The sequence below is a fragment of the Aphelocoma coerulescens genome, chromosome 20 (assembly GCF_041296385.1).
Source record: "Aphelocoma coerulescens isolate FSJ_1873_10779 chromosome 20, UR_Acoe_1.0, whole genome shotgun sequence".
In the NCBI taxonomy this organism is placed as follows: Eukaryota; Metazoa; Chordata; class Aves; order Passeriformes; family Corvidae; genus Aphelocoma; species Aphelocoma coerulescens.
In genome coordinates this window covers 7894385-7912568 of record NC_091033.1, presented here as the reverse complement: position 1 = coordinate 7912568, position 18184 = coordinate 7894385, and the positions used below count along the sequence as shown (strand labels likewise).

The following is an 18184-nucleotide window of genomic DNA, read 5'->3' as shown; positions in this document are numbered from 1 at the left end:
AGCGCTGTACGTCATTGGCTGGCGGTCAATCAGCAGCCGCTGGCCGTTACCGTGGGAGCTGCATCTTCGGCGGGCGCTGATTGGCCGGCTCGAACCGGGCTGCGCGCTGATTGGTGGAGGGGCCGCACGCGGAAATATTCAAACGGGGCGCGGGAGCGGGCGGGGCCGTGCGGGACGAGCGTACCGGAGAGCGCCCGGGATCGGGGCTGCGACCGAGCCGCTCCTGCACCGGAGAGTACCTGCGACCGAGCCGCTCCTGCACCGAAGAGGGGCTGGGACCGAGCCGCTCCTGGACCGGAGAGCGTTTGAGACGGGGGTTGGGATCGGGCTTACCGCCGCTGCACGGGAGAGCCCGTTCGGCGCTGGGGAGCCCCGCTAGGGGAGCCCGGACGGCCGCTCGGCACCGGGAGAGCTGCAGCGGGGCCCGAGTCCTGCCCCGAGCACGACTGCGGGAGGGAGGGAGCGAGCGGAGCCCGGTGCGGCGCCACCCGGGAGCGGGAGCCGCGTCCAGCCCGTGACCCGCCGGCAGCGGCGGCCGCAGACCGGTGCGTCGGTCCGTGCCCCCGGAGCCGTCATGGCCTCACAGAACGCCGACCCCGCCGCCGTGTCCAGCGCAGCCGCCCGCAAAGCGGCCGAGACCGGGGCCACGGCGGCCCGCGGCGCGGTGGGGAAAAGGTGAGCGGGGCCGGGGCTGCGGACGGGGGCTGCCCCGGTGAGCCGGCCGGTAACGTGCGCTTTCCCCGCAGGCTGCAGCAAGAACTGATGGCGCTGATGGTGAGTGGGATCCCGCAGCCGAGTCGGGGATTGGGATATCCTGGGACCAAGCCGGGGGTTGGGAATCCCGAAGGCTCCTGGGGCTGAACTGGGGCGAGGGGCGGGGGCGGTCTCGGTGTGTCCCGGGCCGCCCTGACGTGCTGCCCCCGCAGATGTCCGGTGACAAAGGCATTTCCGCCTTCCCCGAGTCCGATAACCTCTTCAAGTGGATCGGGACCATTGACGGCGCCGCCGGGACGGTGAGAGGCGAGATCCCGGTCTGGGGTGGGGTCTTGACCCTGCCCCACCTTCCTCCCTTCACCTGAGGCTGGTCCCAGCCCTCCACTTCCCCTGCGCCTCTTCTTCCCCGAGGCTTCCCCCTACCTCTGGGGCTACGGCCCCCCCCGACTCCTGTCCCCCTCATCTCCCGCCCCTAGCCCTACGAGGAGCTTCGGTACAAGCTGTCGCTAGAGTTCCCCAGCGGGTACCCCTACACAGCACCCACCGTGCGCTTCCTGACCCCCTGCTACCACCCCAACGTTGACACGCAGGGCAACATCTGCCTCGACATCCTCAAGGAAAAATGGTCAGCGCTGTATGATGTCCGCACCATCCTGCTCTCTGTACAGAGCCTGCTGGCAGGTGGGTCTCATAGACAAACTGCTGTGGAGTGCTGGGGAAAGGGGTGGTGGGGATTCCCAACCCAGATCAGGGCTCAAGGGTGTCCAGGTCACCCCACCAGCTGACCCAGCCCCTGTTTCTAGAGCCAAATATCGAGAGCCCTCTGAACACACATGCTGCCGAGCTCTGGAAGAACCAAGTCGGTGAGTACCTGGAACAGAACCCTCCTGCCCCCTCCCCACTGGGATGGGCAGCAGCGCAGCCCCCAGTGTATGTCTGGCCCCACAGCTGCCCTGGCAGCTGCCTCGGGACCCTTGGCACCATGTTCCCCCTCTCTCCTCAGCGTACAAGAAGTATGTGCGGGAGACATACAACAAGCAGACCAAGAGCCAGGAGACCTGACTGTCACCACCACCCCCCAACATACCCACTCCCTCCCGGCCATCCCCTGTGTTCTGTATCATAGGCTGTTTTTAAATTAATGTCGCAGTCCGAGCCACGGTTAATGTATAAATAAATGCACGTTTATAAGTTCTGCAGGGGATTCTGTGGCAGCCTGGCACACCTCACGTGCCCAGAGGCCCCTCTGCGAGTGTGGGCAGGGAGGGTGGAAGGCACACTGACCCCTGTGGAATAACAGGGGCTTTATCAATATTTGGGGGCTTGGAGTGGTCCCATTGCCTCCTCAGGGTGGAAGCAGCCCCCACCATCAACTGCAAAGGCAGGGGTTGAGGACTGTAGGGGTACACAGGGGCTCTGTCCCCCTGCTCTGTGACAGGGGTGCCACTTCTGCTGCTATCTCCTGCCCCCCCCAGCTCACAGCACCCCACAGCAGTGCCCAGCACAGCGGCCTCCCCAAGCTGCTCTCGCTATGGTGCCATCTGTCCCTGCCGGCTGTGTGGTCTCCGTGGCTTCCACTGTCCATGGCGGAACGTTGGCTCCACTCTCCATCTCTGCCAACGTGGTCCTCACCTGCTCAATCTCCTCCTCCAAGCACTGGGCTCTCGGGGACTGTGTGGGACCCCCTCCTCGCCGGCTGGGCAGCACCCAGCCCCCCAGCCCAGTGCGCAGTGGGGCAACACCACCCCCTTGCGCAGAGAAGAGCTGGCAGAGGTGCTGGGCTCTGTACAGGTCCTGCAGGAAGAGCTCCAGGGCAGAGAGGAAGAGCACCCACAGCCGCTCCAGCTCCTGCCGCTCCAGAGGGCTCGCTGGGGCCCGCCGCAGCCCCGCCAGCAGCACCTGCCGCAGCCCTGTGGGGTAGGCATGCTGAGCTGGGGTGGCTCTGGAGCCCCTCCTTGGCCCCAGTGTGGGTGCAGAGGTTCCCCGTGGCTGCTGCCCAGTTCCCTCCTTACCCGTGCTGAGCTCACAGGCCTCTGCGCTCCTCCTGCGTCGCTCCTCGCGCAGCCGAGGGCTGTCGCTGCTCCCCCCAAGCTGCAGCACCAGCTGCCGGTGTCCGGCCGTGGCCTTGCAGAAGGCAGCCTGGGCTGTGGCACACGTTCCCACTGCCCCCCGCCCACGGCACGCATCCCTTCTGCCTGGTGCCATTACACCCCGTGAAAACAGGGCAGGGTCAGGGTGTCCGCTGGCTCTCCAGGGGTCTCGGCTGCCTTGTGGCACAGTGCTGTGCTGCGGGTATGTGACAGCTCTGAGCTGTGTCTTGGTCCCATGGTCCCACCCACTCTGGCTGGGGCCTGTACCCCGCCTCATCCCCTGTGCTGTGCTCCACCCCAGCTGGTCCCCAGGGAGCTGTGATGCCCAGCAGGCTGGCACAGCCTCTTCAGAGAGAGACAGAGAGACAAGTGTCATGTTTCCCCTGTAGGGAGGGGGCTGCTCCTGCCCTTCCACCTTATAGCCAGGTCCTCTGGGTGGGAGATGTGGGCCCTAGTGTAGGGCAAGGCAGTGTGTGGTTCTCTAGAACCCCTGTGGTCCCACAGCCCTGCCCTAGAGCAGGACCCTCGGGGCTGGAGCTGTGCTCCCTCACCCTCTGGCATGTGAACAAGCTGCTCTGCATGGAAACTCTGAGCTCAGCGCTGGCTCCTGCCCAAGAGCCCGTGGGAACCACAACTCTGTGCTGCCCCTGCAGCACTGCTCTGTGGCACGAGCCCGCCCACACTCCCTCCCTGGGGAGCAAAGCAGGGGCACATTGCCACAGCCCCCTCCCTGAGTTCCCTCCCCCCCCCCCCCCCCGAGTCCCCCTGTGAAGTTCTGCACCAGCAGCTCAAGCCTTTCCTCTTTAATTGAGGCTCGAATCAAAGCCACAGGTGAGAGATGGGAGGAAAAGCTCAGCCGCCGATGGTGAGATGGGACTGGGCCCCTGGCATGGAGCAAGGTCCCAGCCAGTGCTGAGGGCCAGGTGCTGTGGAGCTGCTGCTCCCTGGGCAGCTGGGGAGCAGGGCTCGGTGCAGCAGCCAGCCCAAGGAATGTCTGGTCCCTTACTGCACACCCTCCATCATCTTCAGGAACTCTGCAAGAGAGTAGCAGCCTCAGCCCATGGCCCTGCCTGGGTGCACAGCATGGGTGCTTGGCTGGGGCCATGGCTCACCATCAAAGTCGATGCGCCCATCATTGTTCTTGTCTGAGTCCTTCATCATGTCCTCTATGTCCTCATCAGTGACAGGCTCCCCAGTGGCTCTCAGGATCTCACCCAGCTCCTCAATGTCAATGAACCCATCCGCATTCCTGCAGGAGGGTGAGGGAGGGATGGGACCTCACTTGCCCCGCAGACAGGATGGGCCACTTTGCCCCACCCCCCCCCCCACTCACCGGTCAAAGACTCGGAAGCAGTTGGCCAACTCCTCCTCAGACTTGCCTTTGGCATCCTCTTTCATCTGGCGCACCATCATGACCAGGAACTCCTCGAAGTCGATGGTGCCGCTGCCTGCGGGGAGGAAGCAAAGCCTGAGTCAGGCTGCCTGCCCAGAGCCCAGTACCTACCCCTGCCAACCACCACCAAGGGCTGCTCACCATCCTCATCCACCTCCTCAATGATGGCATCCAACTCCTCTTTGGTGGGGTTCTGGCCCAGCATCCTCATCACCGTCCCCAGCTCCTTGGTGCTGATGTCTCCACCACCGTCAGCATCAAACATGTCAAAGGCGGCTTTGAACTCTGTGGAGAGAGAGGTCAGGGCCAGGCAGTGGGGTGGAACCAGGCCCTGCACCATGGCCATGTCTGGACCCTCTCCCTGCTGTCCCCACACTCACCCGCAATCATCTCCTCGCTGAGGAAGGCGCGGGCTTCTGCCTGCTGGTCCGTCTGCAAGGCAAGGGAGAGGTGTCACCATGCCACCCATGTCAGGCCAGAGACCGCTCACACAGCATGGCCCAACAGTGCCTGGCTGTGGGAAGAGCCTTTGCCCTGCTGCAGGACGATCCTCTGCTGGCACAAGCCACAGATACCAGCAACCCCTACAGTTCTAGCGCCTTCCAGGCATCCATGAGCACGGTGGGCTGCAGGGAGCTGCCTGCCCAAGTCCCCCACTATCTGGGGGGCTCCATTTTGCAGGGGTCATGGTCCCTGTGTGCAGCCTTGGCATCCTAGGCATGCAGTGCTATTTTTGGGATCTCCTCAGCTCCCCTTGTAGGGATCGTTGGGGCTACAGCCGTGGCACCTGTCAACCCCGATCGAGTTTCTCCTGGAGGCGCAGGCCGGACGTGGAGCCGGCAGTAACATTGTGTCGCATGACCCAGCACTCGGCTTTCAGCCACCCCCTGCCACCACTGCCTCTGTGCAGCCCTGAGCTCCAAACAGGCACCTGCACCCCCCTGGCAGCCACACGGTCACCCTCAGTTCTGTCCTACAGGGACCCTGCACCACCCAGCACTTCCCTGCCCTCACCACCATGGTCAGCCCACCACTGGGGACCATCTCCCTGCTGCCCTCTGCAGAGGCACCTCCAGATCCCCCTGGTGCCTCCTGCCTGGTCAGGTCTTGTTCCGGCACACAGCACATGGCACACAGCACACAAGAGCTCTTACCATCTTGGGAATTTATGGTGCTTCCCACCCCCGGAGAATCACCAGCTCCTGCAGCAGGAACTCCCAGAAGCTTCGTGGTGCCCCTGGCACCCCAATTTGTAGTGTGTCCTCTGTGGGATGTGCCTCCAGCTACTGCCCCCTGGCCCCCGCAGCCTATCAGCGCCCTGACAGCACCCAGCCCCTCTCACTGGCAACTGGTGCCTTTACCTAATTTAGCCAAAGCTTTATTGACCAAGGGCTAGGATTAACGTGGGGCTGAGGCTGGGATGGAAATTCAAGCCCTTCAGGAGGGACACTGAAGCCGTGGCAGGAGTGCGGCTCTGCCCACCCCCAACACCCCCATCCAAGGCAACTCAGCAATGAGGGGGTTAAAAATAGCCCTGGAGCCGTCAGCATCACCCGGGTAAGGGGGCCAGGGTCCCCCTGCACAAGGGGCATGGACCATCATCCACTGCCCCCTGAAAACGCAGCCCTTCCTGGGGCAAGCTCCCAATACCAAGCTGGTTTTTCCTGGTGCAGCGTCCCCCCTGCACCCCCATTTTCTGCTGCAGGGGCCCAGGCAGAGCAGTGCTGCAGCCCACTGCCCCAGATAAGGAAGGGGTCCTCAGGGGGACCTGAGGCACAAAGTCCCTGGAGACATCTGGAGCACGAGCCCCATGGTTTGGGGTCCCCAGTGCTGTTGGCACCTGGGTCCGGAAATGGCTCCATCTTTTCGTGCTTCTAAGGAGCGGGAATGATGCCCAGTGCCACCTCGAAGGCTCAGTTCTCACACTCGCAGCCCATGCCAGCCACTGCTGCCAGGGCCGGCTGGGGCTGATGGCTCTGGGGATGCACTGGCCAAGTGGCCTGTGCTCTATGGTGCTCGGAGCCTCAGGGCTGCAGTGGGGTCAGGGTGACAGATCCCTGCCCCATAAGGTCCCAGTGCCAGGGACACACAGGGGTTTCCTGGCTCCTGGTTTTGCCAGGACCCACATTCCCCAGGTGGGAACTGGGAACAACACAAGTCCAGCCCCTAGTGCATCCCACCCTATCCAGGGAAGCTCAGGGGTCCTGTCTGAGCCTGGGTGGGGTGCAAGGTGCTGGAACAGGGTACAGTGAGCAAGCAGGGCAGAGTGATGGCAGCAGCTGGGCTGGTTCTTCGATATTTATAGACATTCCCAAGCAAGAGGTGAGGAGTGAGAAGGCAGGCACTAAAAAAGGCCGGGCAAGTGCTGGGCGTCCAGTCTGGCCATGGGGCACATGGCGAGGCCGACTGAGGCCAGGGTAGCAGGGTGCCAAGGTGGCCCAGGGGACATCCCAGTGGGATTGGGAGCCTGAGTCTGGGGTACCAGAATACACGGGTGTTGGGGAACCTGGCTGTCAGGGTACAGCGGTGCCACGGCATTGGGGTATCAAGACCCTGGGACACCACAGTGCCGGGCACCGCAGTGTGGGGCTCCCGTGGCCCCAGGGCAGATATCCGGGGCTCAGCCCGACCAGGACATTCCGGACAGGGGACAGAGGAGCAGACACCGGGAAGGGCCGGGTCAGTTCCCGGGCAGAGTCTGCGGACAGCGCCGGGCTGAGCCCTGACCCTGATCCGAGAGTCCCGAGCGGTGCTGCAGGGACCGATCCCGATTTCGGCCGTGCCGGGCAGCGCCGGTAGAGCCTATCCCGATGGTGCCGGGCAGTGCCGCAGGCGCCGACCCCGATCCCGATCCCGGCCGTGCCGGGCGGTGCCGACTCCACCGCCCCGATCCGGGTTCCCGGCGGAGGCGGAGCCGCGCAGGGAGGATCCCGGGACGAGCCGTGGCGGAGCGGCCATCGCTCGGCACCACCCGGCTCGGCTCGGCCCGGCCCGGGGCAGCGTGAACAGACCGGGTCGGGGGCGGCACCGGGAGGGTGTCCCGGGGCCGCGCTGTCCCCGCGCGGGGCCGGGCCGCGGTGGGCAGCCCCCGGCCCCCCCCGTGTCGCGGTGCCGGCCCGGACCCCCCGGCAGCGATGGCCGCCCGCATCCTGCACCGGCTGCGGCACGCGCTGGCGGGCGAGGGCGGCCGGGAGGAGCCGGCGGGCGGCGGCGAGGCCGAGGACTGCCCGGAGAGCTCGGAGCTGGAGGACGACACCGAGGGGCTGTCGACGCGCCTCAGCGGCACCCTGAGCTTCACCAGCCACGAGGACGAGGAGGAGGAGGAGGAGGGGGACGGAGCTAGCGAGGAGCTGGAGGAGCCGCCGCAGGCGCCGGGGGCGGCAGCAGGCACGGAGGACGGAGGCAGGTGCTGGGGCGGTGAGCTGGGGGGACTGGGGTGACTCCAGGGACTCTCATGCGATGGTGGCGTCCGGCAGCCCGACAGATGTCAGAGCCCTATCCCTATGGAGGGCACTGATACCCCTCTCCCGGCACAGAGTGGGTCTCTGCGGCGGAGCGTCCCGGCGGCAGCCTGCTGACCCGGCAGCTGCAGGAGCTGTGGCGGAGGTCGCGGGGCAGCCTGGCACCGCAGCGGCTGCTCTTCGAGGTCACCAGCGCCAGCGTGGTCAGCGAGCGCTCTTCCAAGTACGTGGTGAGTGAGCCCGGCGCGGCTGGGCGGGCACGGGGTGGGTACGAGTCCTGCTTTCCCCGGGGCAGGCAGGGATCCCACGGGGCTGGCGCTTATTTTTTTCTCTTTCCCCGTGCTGCTCGGATGGTGCTGGCGGCTCAGACGAGCCTCAGGTAACTATTGCTGATGGGTGCTGTGGCTGCAGCAGCCCAGTTCACTCCCTTCTGTCCGGGCAAACTCCCCCAGGCCCTTTGTGGCCGCAAAGCCGGCTGTGCCGGTGCTGGGAGCAGCGTGCCCACAGCACTGCCTGACACCTGCCTCCCCCGCAGCTCTACACCATCTACCTGATCCGCTCTGGCCAGTTTGACAAGGCCCCTGCCACCATCGCCCGGCGCTACTCGGACTTTGAGCAGCTGAATCGCCGCCTGCGCTGCCGCTTCAGCTGTGACATGGCCAGCGTTGCCTTCCCCAGGAAGAGGCTGCGTCGGAACTTCACTGCTGAGACCATTGCTAAGAGGAGCCGAGCCTTCGAGCAGTTCCTGTCCCATCTGCACTCCATCGATGAGATCCGCCGCTCTCCTGAGTTCCTCGAGTTCTTCTTCCTGCCGGACCTGCAGGCCGCGCAGCGCCTGACCTGCACTGGCATGTACCGCGAGGCCCTGGCCACCTGGGCCAACGCCTACAGGCTGCAGGACCGGCTGGGGGTCTGCAGCTCCGGCCGCTTCCTGCTGACACTGGCTGGGCTGGCCGTCTGCCACCAGGAGCTGGACCAGCTCAGTGAAGCCCATGGCTGCTGCGAGCAGGCGCTGCAGCTGCTGGAGGCTCAGGGCAGCCACCCTCTCCTGGGACCCTTCCTGCAGGCCCACATCCACCTGGCCTGGAAGGTGGGCAAGGACAAGCGGCGCTCAGAGGCCCGGCTGCAGGACCTGTGGGAAGCTGGGCTGCCCGTGCAGCAGCAGCCTTCCCTGAAAGAATGTCTGATCAAGGAGCCTCTGGAATGAGCAGCCTGTGCTCACATGGGCAGGAGGGCAGGGGCTGTGGGGGGCTCACACCTCTGGCAGCTGGGAACAGTGAGGGCAATGCCGTGGGTGGGAATGGGGCAAGGGAGCAGCGCCACAGTCCCATGGGCAGCACAGCCCATGCTTGGAGCTGCCTCCTAAATGCACTTTCTCTGTGGTTAGTCTGTCTTGCGAGGCCAGGGATTCACGGGGGTCCACCACCCACACTGGTGCTGCCAGAAGCTGCTCCCCCTCTGCAGAGGATCCTGGAGTGGCTGAGACTTTAGCTGGGATGTACTGGCACCTTGCAAGGGAACGGGAAGGCTTCTGGCAGGGTCCAGGGCTCTTGCAGGGAACTTCCCATGAAACTTACATAATAGAAAGGACTTTATTAAATAAAGTCTTGGCAGGAAGAAGAGCAAGGTCCTGCTATGTCTGTTCAGCCCCACTACCCCAGGGCACCATCAGTGGGAGGTCTCAAGCCTCCACACAGAGGTGGGAGCTGCCTCATCCCCTTCTCCTGGCTCCCAGCTGGGCCCAAGCCTAGTCCTAGGAAAGAGCCCAAGGACAAGGAAAAGCAGCAACTGAGGCGCCAGGGCACAAGCAGTGCAGAAGTGAGAACAGGAAGTAATGCACACCAAAGCAGCACCTGCCTCTCCTCTGACCCAGCCTGCGGTGAGGGCAGAGCAGATCCACTGTGCCCCTGGCACTGCCCCCCCTCAGGCAAGCATAGTCACGGTCCAAGGGGACAAACTCCAGGGACGGAGTCCAGCTCTTCACCCAATGGCTTTATTTCAAGGTGGGTGAAGGGTAGCTGATGGCAGCGTGTGGTTATATGCTGTACAGCTAGCAGCTGGTTGCAGCGATGCTCTGTTGGTCACTGTCTGTCACAGACACTTCTGTCACCAGGACTCCTGCAGTGCTGGATCCCACCTGGTCTCCTTCCTGTTCCTGTCCAGGTCTTGTCTTGATCACAGGATCCCTCTCTCGGCATGTCTCCTCAGTTAGAGCTTGCTCTGGTTTGGTGTCTCTTCCACCCTGATGACACCTTCCTGTGTGCAGGTGACAGCCAGGACCCCGTCCCTGCGCCACAGCCGTCCCTGCACCAAGCCCCGGCACGCACCTGCAGAGAGGGATTGTAAGACTGCAGCCCACTGCCCCCAGGACAGGCAGGGCTGGCCTTGGCCATGAAGGTCTCCCAGAAACGCACTAAGGACTTACCAGCCCAGGGGCTCTCACACTCGTACAGCATCCAGTGGTCAGCTCTGAAGGGTGCGTGGAACCACATGGAATGGTCAAGGGACACCATGAACTTGATGCGGTACTGCCGGTGCGGGAGCAGGGCCGTGCCCAGGAAGGCGTAGTCAGAGATGTAAGCAGCCACGCAGCAGTGCACCTTCATGTCAGTCTCCCCTGCAGAGCAACCAGAGCTGCCCATCCCGTGGGGGCCCATGGGACACGCCTGGGGTGCAGCGCAAGGCAGAGCCTCAGAGACTCCTCTCTCCAGGAGCCAGCTGCCAAGCACAGCTGAGATTCTTCCAGACCCACTCCTTTTGCCATGCCATGCCACAGCATGGCTCGTGGCATCACCTCTTCATCCATACCTGTGTTACAGCCTTGAAGTGCCAAGGCTGGGGCACAGGCAGCCCCCGAATCACAGTCCTCCCAGCCCACTCTGTCGTAACAGTGCTCCACAGTGTGAGCTGCTGCTTTAGCCCTTGGATTGGGAGACACCTGGACCCAGCAGGACCCACCTATGTAGCCTCGTGCTCGCACCCAGAAGAGCAGCTTCGGCTCCTGTGGCTCTGAGCTGAACATATCTGGTGGGTTCACGGGTTTAATGTCAATCGGCACATCTTCAGCTTGGATCTTGGTGAGATGCTTCCTGTATCTCTCGGCCAAGTTAGGATTCCTGCAGCCCAGCATAGAGAAGCGAGGTTAATGCCAAGCAGGCGGGTTGCAGGACATCCTACTGGCAGCAGCTCCAGATTAAGGAGACAAGAGAAACACACAGAAAGACAAGAGGGGCACAGCTCCTGTCATGTCCTGCTCCTCTGTTCCCCTCCTAGGCATATTTGGGAACTCCTCAGACAGTCCTCTCCTGCACCTCCCTATGCTCCAGGCAGAGAGGGGTGTTGCCAGCATGTCCCTTACACCCCACTCACTGCAGGAACTTCTGGATGAGCTCCTCCTGTGTCAGCAGCTCCTCGGGGGGCGGCACGGCCGGCATGGTGAACTGGTGCTGCACTGGGCTTGCCTGGGAGAGCTGGAAGGAGGCCTGGCAGGTGAAGATCGGCTTTCCATGCTGGATGGCCTTTACGGAGCGAACGGAGAAGCTCTTCCCTGTACGGGTCCGCTCCACCTCGTACAGCACCGGCACCTTGGGGTCCCCTAGGACAGGAATGGGACTTTCTGCCACTAGGCCACGGAGCACCACGCACAGAGGAGACCTGTCCTGCGGGGGCCGAGCCCGGCGGTGCCGCCCACATCCTCCCTGCTTTGCTGGGGCCGGGATGACGGCGCCTGCTCACTCCTGCTCACTTCCCCAGCCCCCCAGCCACTGCCGGGTTCCTCCCGAACCCCTGCATCCCGTCCCCGCCGCCCGGTTCCCCGGGCGCACCTGCCCGCACGAAGTAGCAGTGCAGCGAGTGCACCTGCTCGTCGCGGCTCACGGCGCGGGCGGCCGCCACCAGCGCCTGCCCCACGATCTGCCCGCCGAAGAGGCGCTGCGTGGCGGGCACCCAGTGGTGCCGGCCCCTGCGGAGAGAAGGCGGCCGCGGTGAGGGTGGTGGCGGAGGGGGAGGCGGCCCGGTCCCGCCGCCCCCGCGCCCGTGCGCACCTGAAGAGGTTGACCTCCAGCCGCTCCAGGTTCAGCACGCTGGTGATCAGCACGCTGCGCAGGTCTCCGGGCGGCGGCGACCCGGATCCCGGCCCCGCTCCTGCCCCGCCGGCGCCGCCCGCAGCCCCCATCACCTCCGCGACCCGGGACCGGCACCGCGACCCGACCCGCACGGCGAACCAGGAAGCACCGCCCACCCGCGGGGCGCGGACCGCCATGTGATTGGGCGATAGAGCCGTCAGTCACCCTTGTATTGTCAGAATTCTCTGGGCTGGTTGGTTCCCCTTCTGTCAATACGAAGAACAGGGCGCTGATTGGCCAAGATCAGGGTGTGGGCGGTGCCCGGGTGGTTTAACGGGGGCGGCGGGCTGGGCTTGGGCCGGTCCTGGGGGCTCGGAGGCGGCGGCCGGGCGGAGAGCGGCCGGGCGTCCCCCCGCGTCCATCCCTCGCCATGGAGCTGGGCGCCCGCTTCCTCTCCTACAAGGGCTGCCTCTACGGGCTGTGGAGCTGCGTCCCGGCGCGCAGCCACAACCGGCAGCACGGCACCGCTGTCCGACAGGACGTCAGGTAAGGCCCGCCCGCCGCGTCCGGCTGGAGCTCGCAGCAGCCCCTGTGGCAGGGCCGTGCGCCTGGGGTCCCCCGGTGTAGCACCGCCAGACACCGTGGAGCCGCCTGTTGGGCCCAGCCCAGCGCTGCCCCGGGGCACAGGCCCTGTCCTGTACCTGGCTTTGATAACCGGGCTGATCCCGGTAGTGTGATGCCCCGGTACCGGGATGCTGCCGGCTGTGCCACACACTTGCTGTGTCCACTGTACAGCTCCTGCCCTTTTCAGCTCAAGTATCAAGACTCCAATCATCGGCATCTGCAGCATTCTTCAGCTGTCCTTACCTCACTGCAGTGGAAAGGTGATATCAGGTTTCCCTCTGGGAGCACTTGATTCCACAGCCTTCACTTCTCCAAGCGGGTGTAGTGACGCCGTTTCCTTTCCATCTTAGCTGGTGGATCTGCTTGTGTGCACAAAGGCTGCAAGGTCACTCACTAGTTACACAACTGCTCCCTTTGCCCTTTTAAAATGTAACTTGCCTTCTTTAAATACAATTTAACCTCCTTCCTTGAAGCTTTTCTTGTCACATTCTAGCCTGCTCCTCCAGAGTTGCAGAACCGTGTGGTTTAGGGGTTAAGGCACAAACACATGGGTATCAAATTCTCATCATTGTCTTTGCTGTTTGTGGAGAGCAGAAGCAGAGGTGCTGTTGGGAGCAAGGTGCTGTTGGGGTTGCTCTGTTGTGTCTGGTCATGGCTATTGTAACTCTCTGTTCCTTTGTTTCTCCTTTGAGCTTTCTTACCCCAGACCTGAGCAGCCAGCCTGCGTATCTGAGCGGCAAGTGTGGGTTTGTGTGGCCACTAATTGAACACAGAATTGCACACAAGAAAAGGCAAAACTAAATGCTGGCAGCCTGCACCACCTTTGCTTCCCCCATGAATGCTTTCTTAACGTTTGCAGGTTCATACAGGTGAAGTTTGGAGGTGCCCAGATCCAAAAATACAGTGAGAAGAGAAAAAATAATCATCCCAGCTTGTGCCCAGCCTATTTTGTGCTGCAGTACAAGGAGGGCATAGACCAGCTCGTGATCAGTGAGGTGAACAACCACCATGCCCACACATGCACAGGGTGTTCCACTAGACAGCACCGTGACAAAGCCGCATTGGAAGCGGCAGATCGGGGACACCAAAAGTGGTGCCATGGCGAGCAAGGACTCACACATGGCCATGGGACACCGGTGGATAGTGTGCCCTGCTCCAAGCACGGCTCCCACACTCCCTGAGGCACCAGAGGAGAGCGCCTCAACCTCAGTGCTCATCAGGGTGGGTCAAGGTGATGAAAACTTCCTTGTGAGAGGACCAGGGCTTGCTGGCCTCCATCAGCGCAGAGAGTGCCTGTGGCCAGGACAGGCTGAGCTTCCACACCAGTGTGGTGAAGTGCTTCTTCAAGCAGTTCCTGAGAGTCTCCTCCTGTGCCGGGCAAGGGAGGACACGTCCTTTACGCTTTCCTTGTGTAGAGCGAGGAGTGAGGGGAGAGAGCGGTGCACTTGTTGCTGAAGAGAGAGACATGAGAGACGGTCCGGTCGCTGAGCCTCGAGCAGGTGATGGAGGGAGGAGGGGGAGACAGCCAGGCAGGAACCGGTGCCCGCAGGCCCCTCTGGGTAGCGGCCACACCGAGGGGCGCTCCCGGCGTCCCCGGCCCGGTGCGATGCACAGCGGCCGCTGCGGGCGGCGCCCCAGCGCTCCGGTGCCGCCGCGGCGGGCGGTGCCGAGTGCCGTGGGAGGGTGCACCGCGCCGTGATTGGCGCGGGCGGGGCAGGCGGCGGCGGAGCGCGGCAGGGACCGGGACGCGCCGCGATGTCCCCGCCGGTAGCGGCAGCCCGGAGCGGGCCCGCGCTGCCGGCCCAAGCCGCGCTGGTCCGCGCCTTCCCGGTGGCCGCGGTGCAGCTCTCCGCGTTCCCCGTCTGCAAGTGGCTGCAGCAGCTATGCCTGGAGCTCCACACCGAGTGCCTGGCCGTGACCGTCGCCAGGAAGGCCACGGGTGCAGGCACTAAGAGCCACCGGCAGGAGCTGCTCGCCGTCCTGAGAGACCTCATCACGCCGGACTTGCTGCCTCAGCTCCACCTTCACTGGCTGCTCGGGGATGGGATTTGGGCCACGCACAGGGAGAGCAGTGACTGCTTCATGGAGCTGGAGCTTGTCATCCAGGGGTTTAGCCAGATTTTTAGTGCTGGGCTCTCTCTGGATAGCTGCATCACTACCGTGGCCCAGCACTATAAAGAGTGTGTTTCTAAGATCCCTCCTGATGGCTTGACATTCTCTGCTCCCCATCCTGATCACTGTGCTGCTCAGGCAGCTCCCCAAAGTCTGCCTACTTCAGACTTGCCTCTTGCCCCTCTGGTGTGCCAGGGTAAAACATCCCAGAGCGCTGGCCAGGCTTCCCCCACTGTGGCAGCAGCTCAGCAGAAGCAGCAGCCCGTGTCAGCCTCTCTTGCAGCTGTTGAGAGTCGTGATTATTCTCCAGAGTCCACCAGCAGCCCTGCAGCTCCCTGAGGCCCTTCAGTGTCAGCCTGAAACACTTCATGCTTTTCTCCAGAGTGAGCCCGCAAGCTCTCAGTCTTTGTTAGATCCTGTCTCATGTGGTGAAACTGGAGGCCACAGAAACCTCAGAGAATGATAGCGAGGATGAGATTACCCAGAGGACTGAAGAAGGCATCAGGCAATCTTTGAGTGACATTTGCACGGAGGCTGCTGCCAGGCTGTGCCTGACTGAGATGGCAATGGTTCAAAAGTCCATGCAGCTGATTGGCACTGGGTAGGACACGCCCAGTGTACAGATCCTGGAGGATGCCCACCCTGTGGGCATCCTCCAGGAAGGCCCAAGCAGCTACACTTGCTACTTCAACCAGGCCTTCCAGCTGCCCTGCTGGCACATCTTGGCTGTGCTGCTGAATTCAAACAGGAAGCCCTTGCAGAGGGAGATGCTCAGCAGAGCATGGGAGAGGGGATGTGATCATCAGGCTGGATGAGACAGTGCTCATGCCCTTTTGGAGGTCCCAAAGAGGTCCTGGAACAAGTCTTTGGATATATCCCTGGTGGTGTCCTTCCTCATGGCAGAAATCAGCCAGCTCCCTGCCACAGTAGTGAGGAGTTTGAGCACAAGCACAGGACTCTGTGGGAGCTGGCTGACAGCTGGATCTGGCCCTACACTGAGTTGAAGCTCTAGCACTGAGTGGGAGCTGAGCTAGGCGCTTCCACTGTGTCCTGTGTTGCACCTTCATTCCCCTCAGCCTATCGTTTCCTCGGTGTGCAAGAGGCAGTTTGGGTCCTTGATCTGCTGAGCAAGCATCACCTCTTGCACAGGGCAGCAGAGGAACTGGATTGGGAGCTCCTGATCCTGCAGGAAGGGTAACAGTCGCTGACCTGGCTAACAGCTGTGGCCAGGAGCCAGCGCTGGGTGGTGCGATGTGGGAGGTCCTGGTATCGTAGAATCTGCTGAGTTGGAAGGGACCCATCAGGATCGAGTCCAACTCCCAGTCCTGTGCAGGACACCACAAAAATCCCACCATGTACCTGAGAACATTGTCCAGACCTTTCCTGAACTCAGACAGGTTTGGTGCCGTGACCACTGCCCAGGGGAGCCTGTTCTGTGCTCAAACACCCTTTAGGTGAAAAACCTTCTGATATCTGACTTCAATCTCCCCTGACTCAGCTTTATACCATTTCCTCAGGTCGTGTCACTGGTCATGACAGTGAAGAGATCAGTACCTGCCCCTCTGCTTCCTCTCATGAGGATGCTGAAGATGCCAATGAGGTCTTCTCTGAGTTTCCTCTTCTCCAGGATGGACAAACCAAGTTACTTCAAGTGTGTCTCATAAGCTTCCCCTTCACTCCCACCACCATCTTCACGGGCTCCTCTGAACGCTCTCTAATAGCTCAATGTCTTTTTTATATTGTTGTGCCAAAACTTCCCCCAGGACTCAAGATGAGGCTGCACAAGTGCAGGGCAGAGCAGGACGATCCCTTCCCTTGCTGTCAATGCTGTGCCTGATGCATCCCAGAACAGGGTTGGCTCTCCCAGCTGCCAAGGGCACTGTTGACTCATACTCAACTTGCCATTGACCAGGACGCCCAGGTCCCTTTCCACAGTGCTGGTCTCCAGTTTCTTGTTCCCCTGTCTATATATACAACCTGGGTTGCCCTGTACCAGGTGCAGAATCTGTCACTTGCTCTTGTTAAACTTCACACAGTTGGTGATTGCCCATCTCTCCAATTTGTCAAGGTCTCAAGGTCCTCAGCAGGGCCTCTCTGCCGTTGATGGAGTCGACAGTTCCTCCCAAATTAGTGTTGTCAGCACTAAATATTAGTATATAACTTAGTATTCCTTAAAGTCCTGTGTCCAAGTCATTAATGAAGATGTTGAAGAGAATTGGGCCAAGGATGAAGCCCTACGGAACCCCACTGGTGACTGGACACCAGCCTGATGTCACCCCATTCACTATAACTCTTTGTGCCCAAGCTGTGAGCCAGTTGCTCACCTGTTGTGTAACAGGGTTATTCAGCTGCAAGCCGGACACTTTGTCTAAAAGAATACTGGGACAGACAGTATCAAAAGCTTTGCTGAAGTCCAAAAATATTACATCTACTGGCTTTCCTTGGTCAACTAGATGTTGTAGAAGGAAATCACTTTCAACAAGCAGGACTTTCCCCTCATGAAGCCATGGTGGCTGTGACTGGTGACTGTGTTCTCCTCCAGGTGTTTCTCAATACATCCCAGAATGATCTTTTTCATTATTTTACTGGTCACTGAAGTGAGACTGTAGCTTCCAGGGTTCTCCTTCTTGCCCTTCTTTGAAATCAGGACAACATTTCCTAGGTTCCAGTCATGGGGGACCTCTCCAGATTCCCAAGACCGCTCAAAAATCATCGAGAATCTATGTGATGACATCAGTCAGCTCTTTGAAGTTTCTCAAATTAATCCCATAAGGGCCCAAAGATTTGTAGCCATCTAGGTATAATAGCATGTGACAAAACTATTTCATCTGTGGCCAGCATCTGCAGATCCTTGCAGCATCCATTTGTGAGGTGTTGTGCAACAAAGCCAATAAATCACCCTTGTGTGGTTTGGGAGCTGAGTCTGTCCCTGTGCCAGCGGCAGCCACCCCTCCCTGCCCAGGCAACAGGGCATGGGAAGTCAGGCAGGGCTTTGGGCAGTGCTCCTTGGTCGTGTCTCACCGTCGTGCCCCAGGTGGCAGGAGGTGGCAGCTCCTGAGGGTGGCAATCCCACTGTGCTGCAGCCCGCTGTAGAGCAGGGGTGTTGTTTATCTGGTTGCAGCAGCTGCTCTCAATTCCTCAAGGAAGAGGAACCCGCCCTCATGTGCGGGGGTCACTGCCGGGCAGATAACACTGCAGGGAGGTGGGGAGCAAAGGCTTCATGCAAGGGTGGGGGAGGGAAAGCAGGCTGGAGTGTAAACTCCCTGGTCCGTGGGCGCTGCTCTGGAGTGGGTGAGTTCCCCAGTCCCATCACAGCCAGATGAGCTCCAGCCCCAGCAGCTCCCAGCCTGTTGTTGGGACATAGCAGGGAATGTCAGAGACTTTGCTCTGTTGCTGTGGTTTGGTCACTGTCCATGTTTTCCCCATTTAGCAATTCCTTCATTAACACTTTGATGTTGATGGAGTTGGCTGTCGCTGCGGGCTGGGGATTTCCTTTGAGCAAGAGTTTTGTAACATGATCTGATACTATCGAGCCTCCAACTAAATATAGCATCCTGTTTCTTTAAAACACCTTTTTGTAAGCTTAGAGCTGCTTGTTTCCCCTTTGGTGGTGCTGTGGAAGAGGCCTCGAAGGCTTTGCCAGCCCTTTCATCTTTCTGGCTCCCGTGGGCACCCCTGTGATTTTCAGAAACCTCTACCCCCAAGCCTGTTCCTCTGCACAGCTCC

The 18184-nt window shown here is 61.5% G+C and overlaps 6 protein-coding genes across 11 annotated transcripts; 3 read left to right on the top strand and 3 right to left on the bottom strand.

Annotated features, from left to right (window-relative positions):
* Nucleotides 1–156: 156 nt before the first annotated feature.
* UBE2C (ubiquitin conjugating enzyme E2 C) lies at nucleotides 157–1909 on the top strand. The gene is made up of 6 exons (XM_069034253.1): nucleotides 157–675; nucleotides 747–774; nucleotides 927–1013; nucleotides 1191–1395; nucleotides 1518–1577; nucleotides 1718–1909. Exons 1-6 carry the CDS (start codon nucleotides 575–577, stop codon nucleotides 1774–1776), a joined length of 540 nt encoding a protein of 179 aa, XP_068890354.1. The 5' UTR covers nucleotides 157–574; the 3' UTR covers nucleotides 1777–1909.
* An 85-nt stretch (nucleotides 1910–1994) lies between these two features.
* LOC138121063 (regulator of G-protein signaling 9-binding protein-like) lies at nucleotides 1995–3106 on the bottom strand. Its single transcript, XM_069034252.1, has 2 exons — nucleotides 2727–3106; nucleotides 1995–2624 (listed from the first exon to the last, which is right to left on the bottom strand). The coding sequence occupies exons 1-2, from the start codon at nucleotides 3079–3081 to the stop codon at nucleotides 2191–2193; spliced, it is 789 nt and encodes a 262-aa protein (XP_068890353.1). The 5' UTR covers nucleotides 3082–3106; the 3' UTR covers nucleotides 1995–2190.
* Nucleotides 3107–3592: 486 nt separating this feature from the next.
* TNNC2 (troponin C2, fast skeletal type) lies at nucleotides 3593–12675 on the bottom strand. Of its 2 annotated transcripts, none has more exons than XM_069034340.1 (6): nucleotides 12590–12675; nucleotides 4578–4629; nucleotides 4339–4482; nucleotides 4138–4252; nucleotides 3917–4053; nucleotides 3593–3838 (listed from the first exon to the last, which is right to left on the bottom strand). In XM_069034340.1, the coding sequence occupies exons 2-6, from the start codon at nucleotides 4585–4587 to the stop codon at nucleotides 3807–3809; spliced, it is 438 nt and encodes a 145-aa protein (XP_068890441.1). In that variant the 5' UTR covers nucleotides 4588–4629; nucleotides 12590–12675; the 3' UTR covers nucleotides 3593–3806. The 2 variants fall into 2 exon arrangements, with proteins under 2 accessions (XP_068890441.1, XP_068890440.1); XM_069034339.1 differs by lacking the exon at nucleotides 12590–12675 and adding an exon at nucleotides 5352–5420.
* Nucleotides 7121–9280, top strand: SNX21 (sorting nexin family member 21). 2 transcript variants are annotated; one of them, XM_069034334.1, is made up of 3 exons: nucleotides 7121–7599; nucleotides 7734–7888; nucleotides 8194–9280. In XM_069034334.1, exons 1-3 carry the CDS (start codon nucleotides 7332–7334, stop codon nucleotides 8863–8865), a joined length of 1095 nt encoding a protein of 364 aa, XP_068890435.1. In that variant the 5' UTR covers nucleotides 7121–7331; the 3' UTR covers nucleotides 8866–9280. The 2 variants fall into 2 exon arrangements, with proteins under 2 accessions (XP_068890435.1, XP_068890436.1); XM_069034335.1 differs by having other exon boundaries at nucleotides 7121–7603; nucleotides 7734–7881.
* ACOT8 (acyl-CoA thioesterase 8) lies at nucleotides 9636–12678 on the bottom strand. The gene is made up of 7 exons (XM_069034336.1): nucleotides 12590–12678; nucleotides 11702–11988; nucleotides 11483–11619; nucleotides 11028–11253; nucleotides 10617–10774; nucleotides 10084–10275; nucleotides 9636–9985 (listed from the first exon to the last, which is right to left on the bottom strand). Exons 2-7 carry the CDS (start codon nucleotides 11917–11919, stop codon nucleotides 9867–9869), a joined length of 1050 nt encoding a protein of 349 aa, XP_068890437.1. The 5' UTR covers nucleotides 11920–11988; nucleotides 12590–12678; the 3' UTR covers nucleotides 9636–9866.
* On the top strand, nucleotides 12076–17374 carry ZSWIM1 (zinc finger SWIM-type containing 1). 4 transcript variants are annotated; one of them, XR_011156088.1, is made up of 2 exons: nucleotides 12076–12268; nucleotides 15976–17374. XR_011156088.1 is itself a non-coding variant. In XM_069034338.1 (2 exons), exon 2 carries the CDS (start codon nucleotides 14102–14104, stop codon nucleotides 14795–14797), a length of 696 nt encoding a protein of 231 aa, XP_068890439.1. In that variant the 5' UTR covers nucleotides 12076–12268; nucleotides 13206–14101; the 3' UTR covers nucleotides 14798–15967. The 4 variants fall into 4 exon arrangements, 1 of the variants encoding a protein (XP_068890439.1); XR_011156087.1 differs by lacking the exon at nucleotides 15976–17374 and adding an exon at nucleotides 12534–12818; XR_011156089.1 differs by lacking the exon at nucleotides 15976–17374 and adding an exon at nucleotides 12518–12818.
* The last annotated feature ends 810 nt before the right edge of the window (nucleotides 17375–18184 follow it).

Bases quoted from the DNA above. Each gene is read 5' to 3' on its own strand.
- TNNC2 (XM_069034339.1), bottom strand. The intron at 4,483-4,577 runs GTGAGTGTGGGG...CTCTCTCCACAG, and splicing joins CAGCGAGGAGATGATTGCGG to AGTTCAAAGCCGCCTTTGAC. The intron at 4,054-4,137 runs GTGAGTGGGGGG...ACCCTCCTGCAG, and splicing joins TGCTTCCGAGTCTTTGACCG to GAATGCGGATGGGTTCATTG.
- ZSWIM1 (XM_069034338.1), top strand. From the start codon at position 14,102: ATGTCCCCGCCGGTAGCGGCAGCCCGGAGCGGGCCCGCGCTGCCGGCC.
- ACOT8 (XM_069034336.1), bottom strand. From the start codon at position 11,919: ATGGCGGTCCGCGCCCCGCGGGTGGGCGGTGCTTCCTGGTTCGCCGTG. The intron at 11,620-11,701 runs GTGCGCACGGGC...TTCTCTCCGCAG, and splicing joins CTGGAGGTCAACCTCTTCAG to GGGCCGGCACCACTGGGTGC. The intron at 10,276-10,616 runs GTGGGTCCTGCT...GTTGCTCTGCAG, and splicing joins GCGAGCACGAGGCTACATAG to GGGAGACTGACATGAAGGTG.
- SNX21 (XM_069034334.1), top strand. From the start codon at position 7,332: ATGGCCGCCCGCATCCTGCACCGGCTGCGGCACGCGCTGGCGGGCGAG. The intron at 7,600-7,733 runs GCAGGTGCTGGG...CTCCCGGCACAG, and splicing joins AGCAGGCACGGAGGACGGAG to AGTGGGTCTCTGCGGCGGAG. The intron at 7,889-8,193 runs GTGAGTGAGCCC...CCTCCCCCGCAG, and splicing joins AGCGCTCTTCCAAGTACGTG to CTCTACACCATCTACCTGAT.
- UBE2C (XM_069034253.1), top strand. From the start codon at position 575: ATGGCCTCACAGAACGCCGACCCCGCCGCCGTGTCCAGCGCAGCCGCC. The intron at 1,396-1,517 runs GTGGGTCTCATA...CCCTGTTTCTAG, and splicing joins TGTACAGAGCCTGCTGGCAG to AGCCAAATATCGAGAGCCCT. The intron at 1,578-1,717 runs GTGAGTACCTGG...CTCTCTCCTCAG, and splicing joins GCTCTGGAAGAACCAAGTCG to CGTACAAGAAGTATGTGCGG.
- LOC138121063 (XM_069034252.1), bottom strand. From the start codon at position 3,081: ATGAGGCGGGGTACAGGCCCCAGCCAGAGTGGGTGGGACCATGGGACC. The intron at 2,625-2,726 runs GTAAGGAGGGAA...CCTACCCCACAG, and splicing joins GGCCTGTGAGCTCAGCACGG to GGCTGCGGCAGGTGCTGCTG.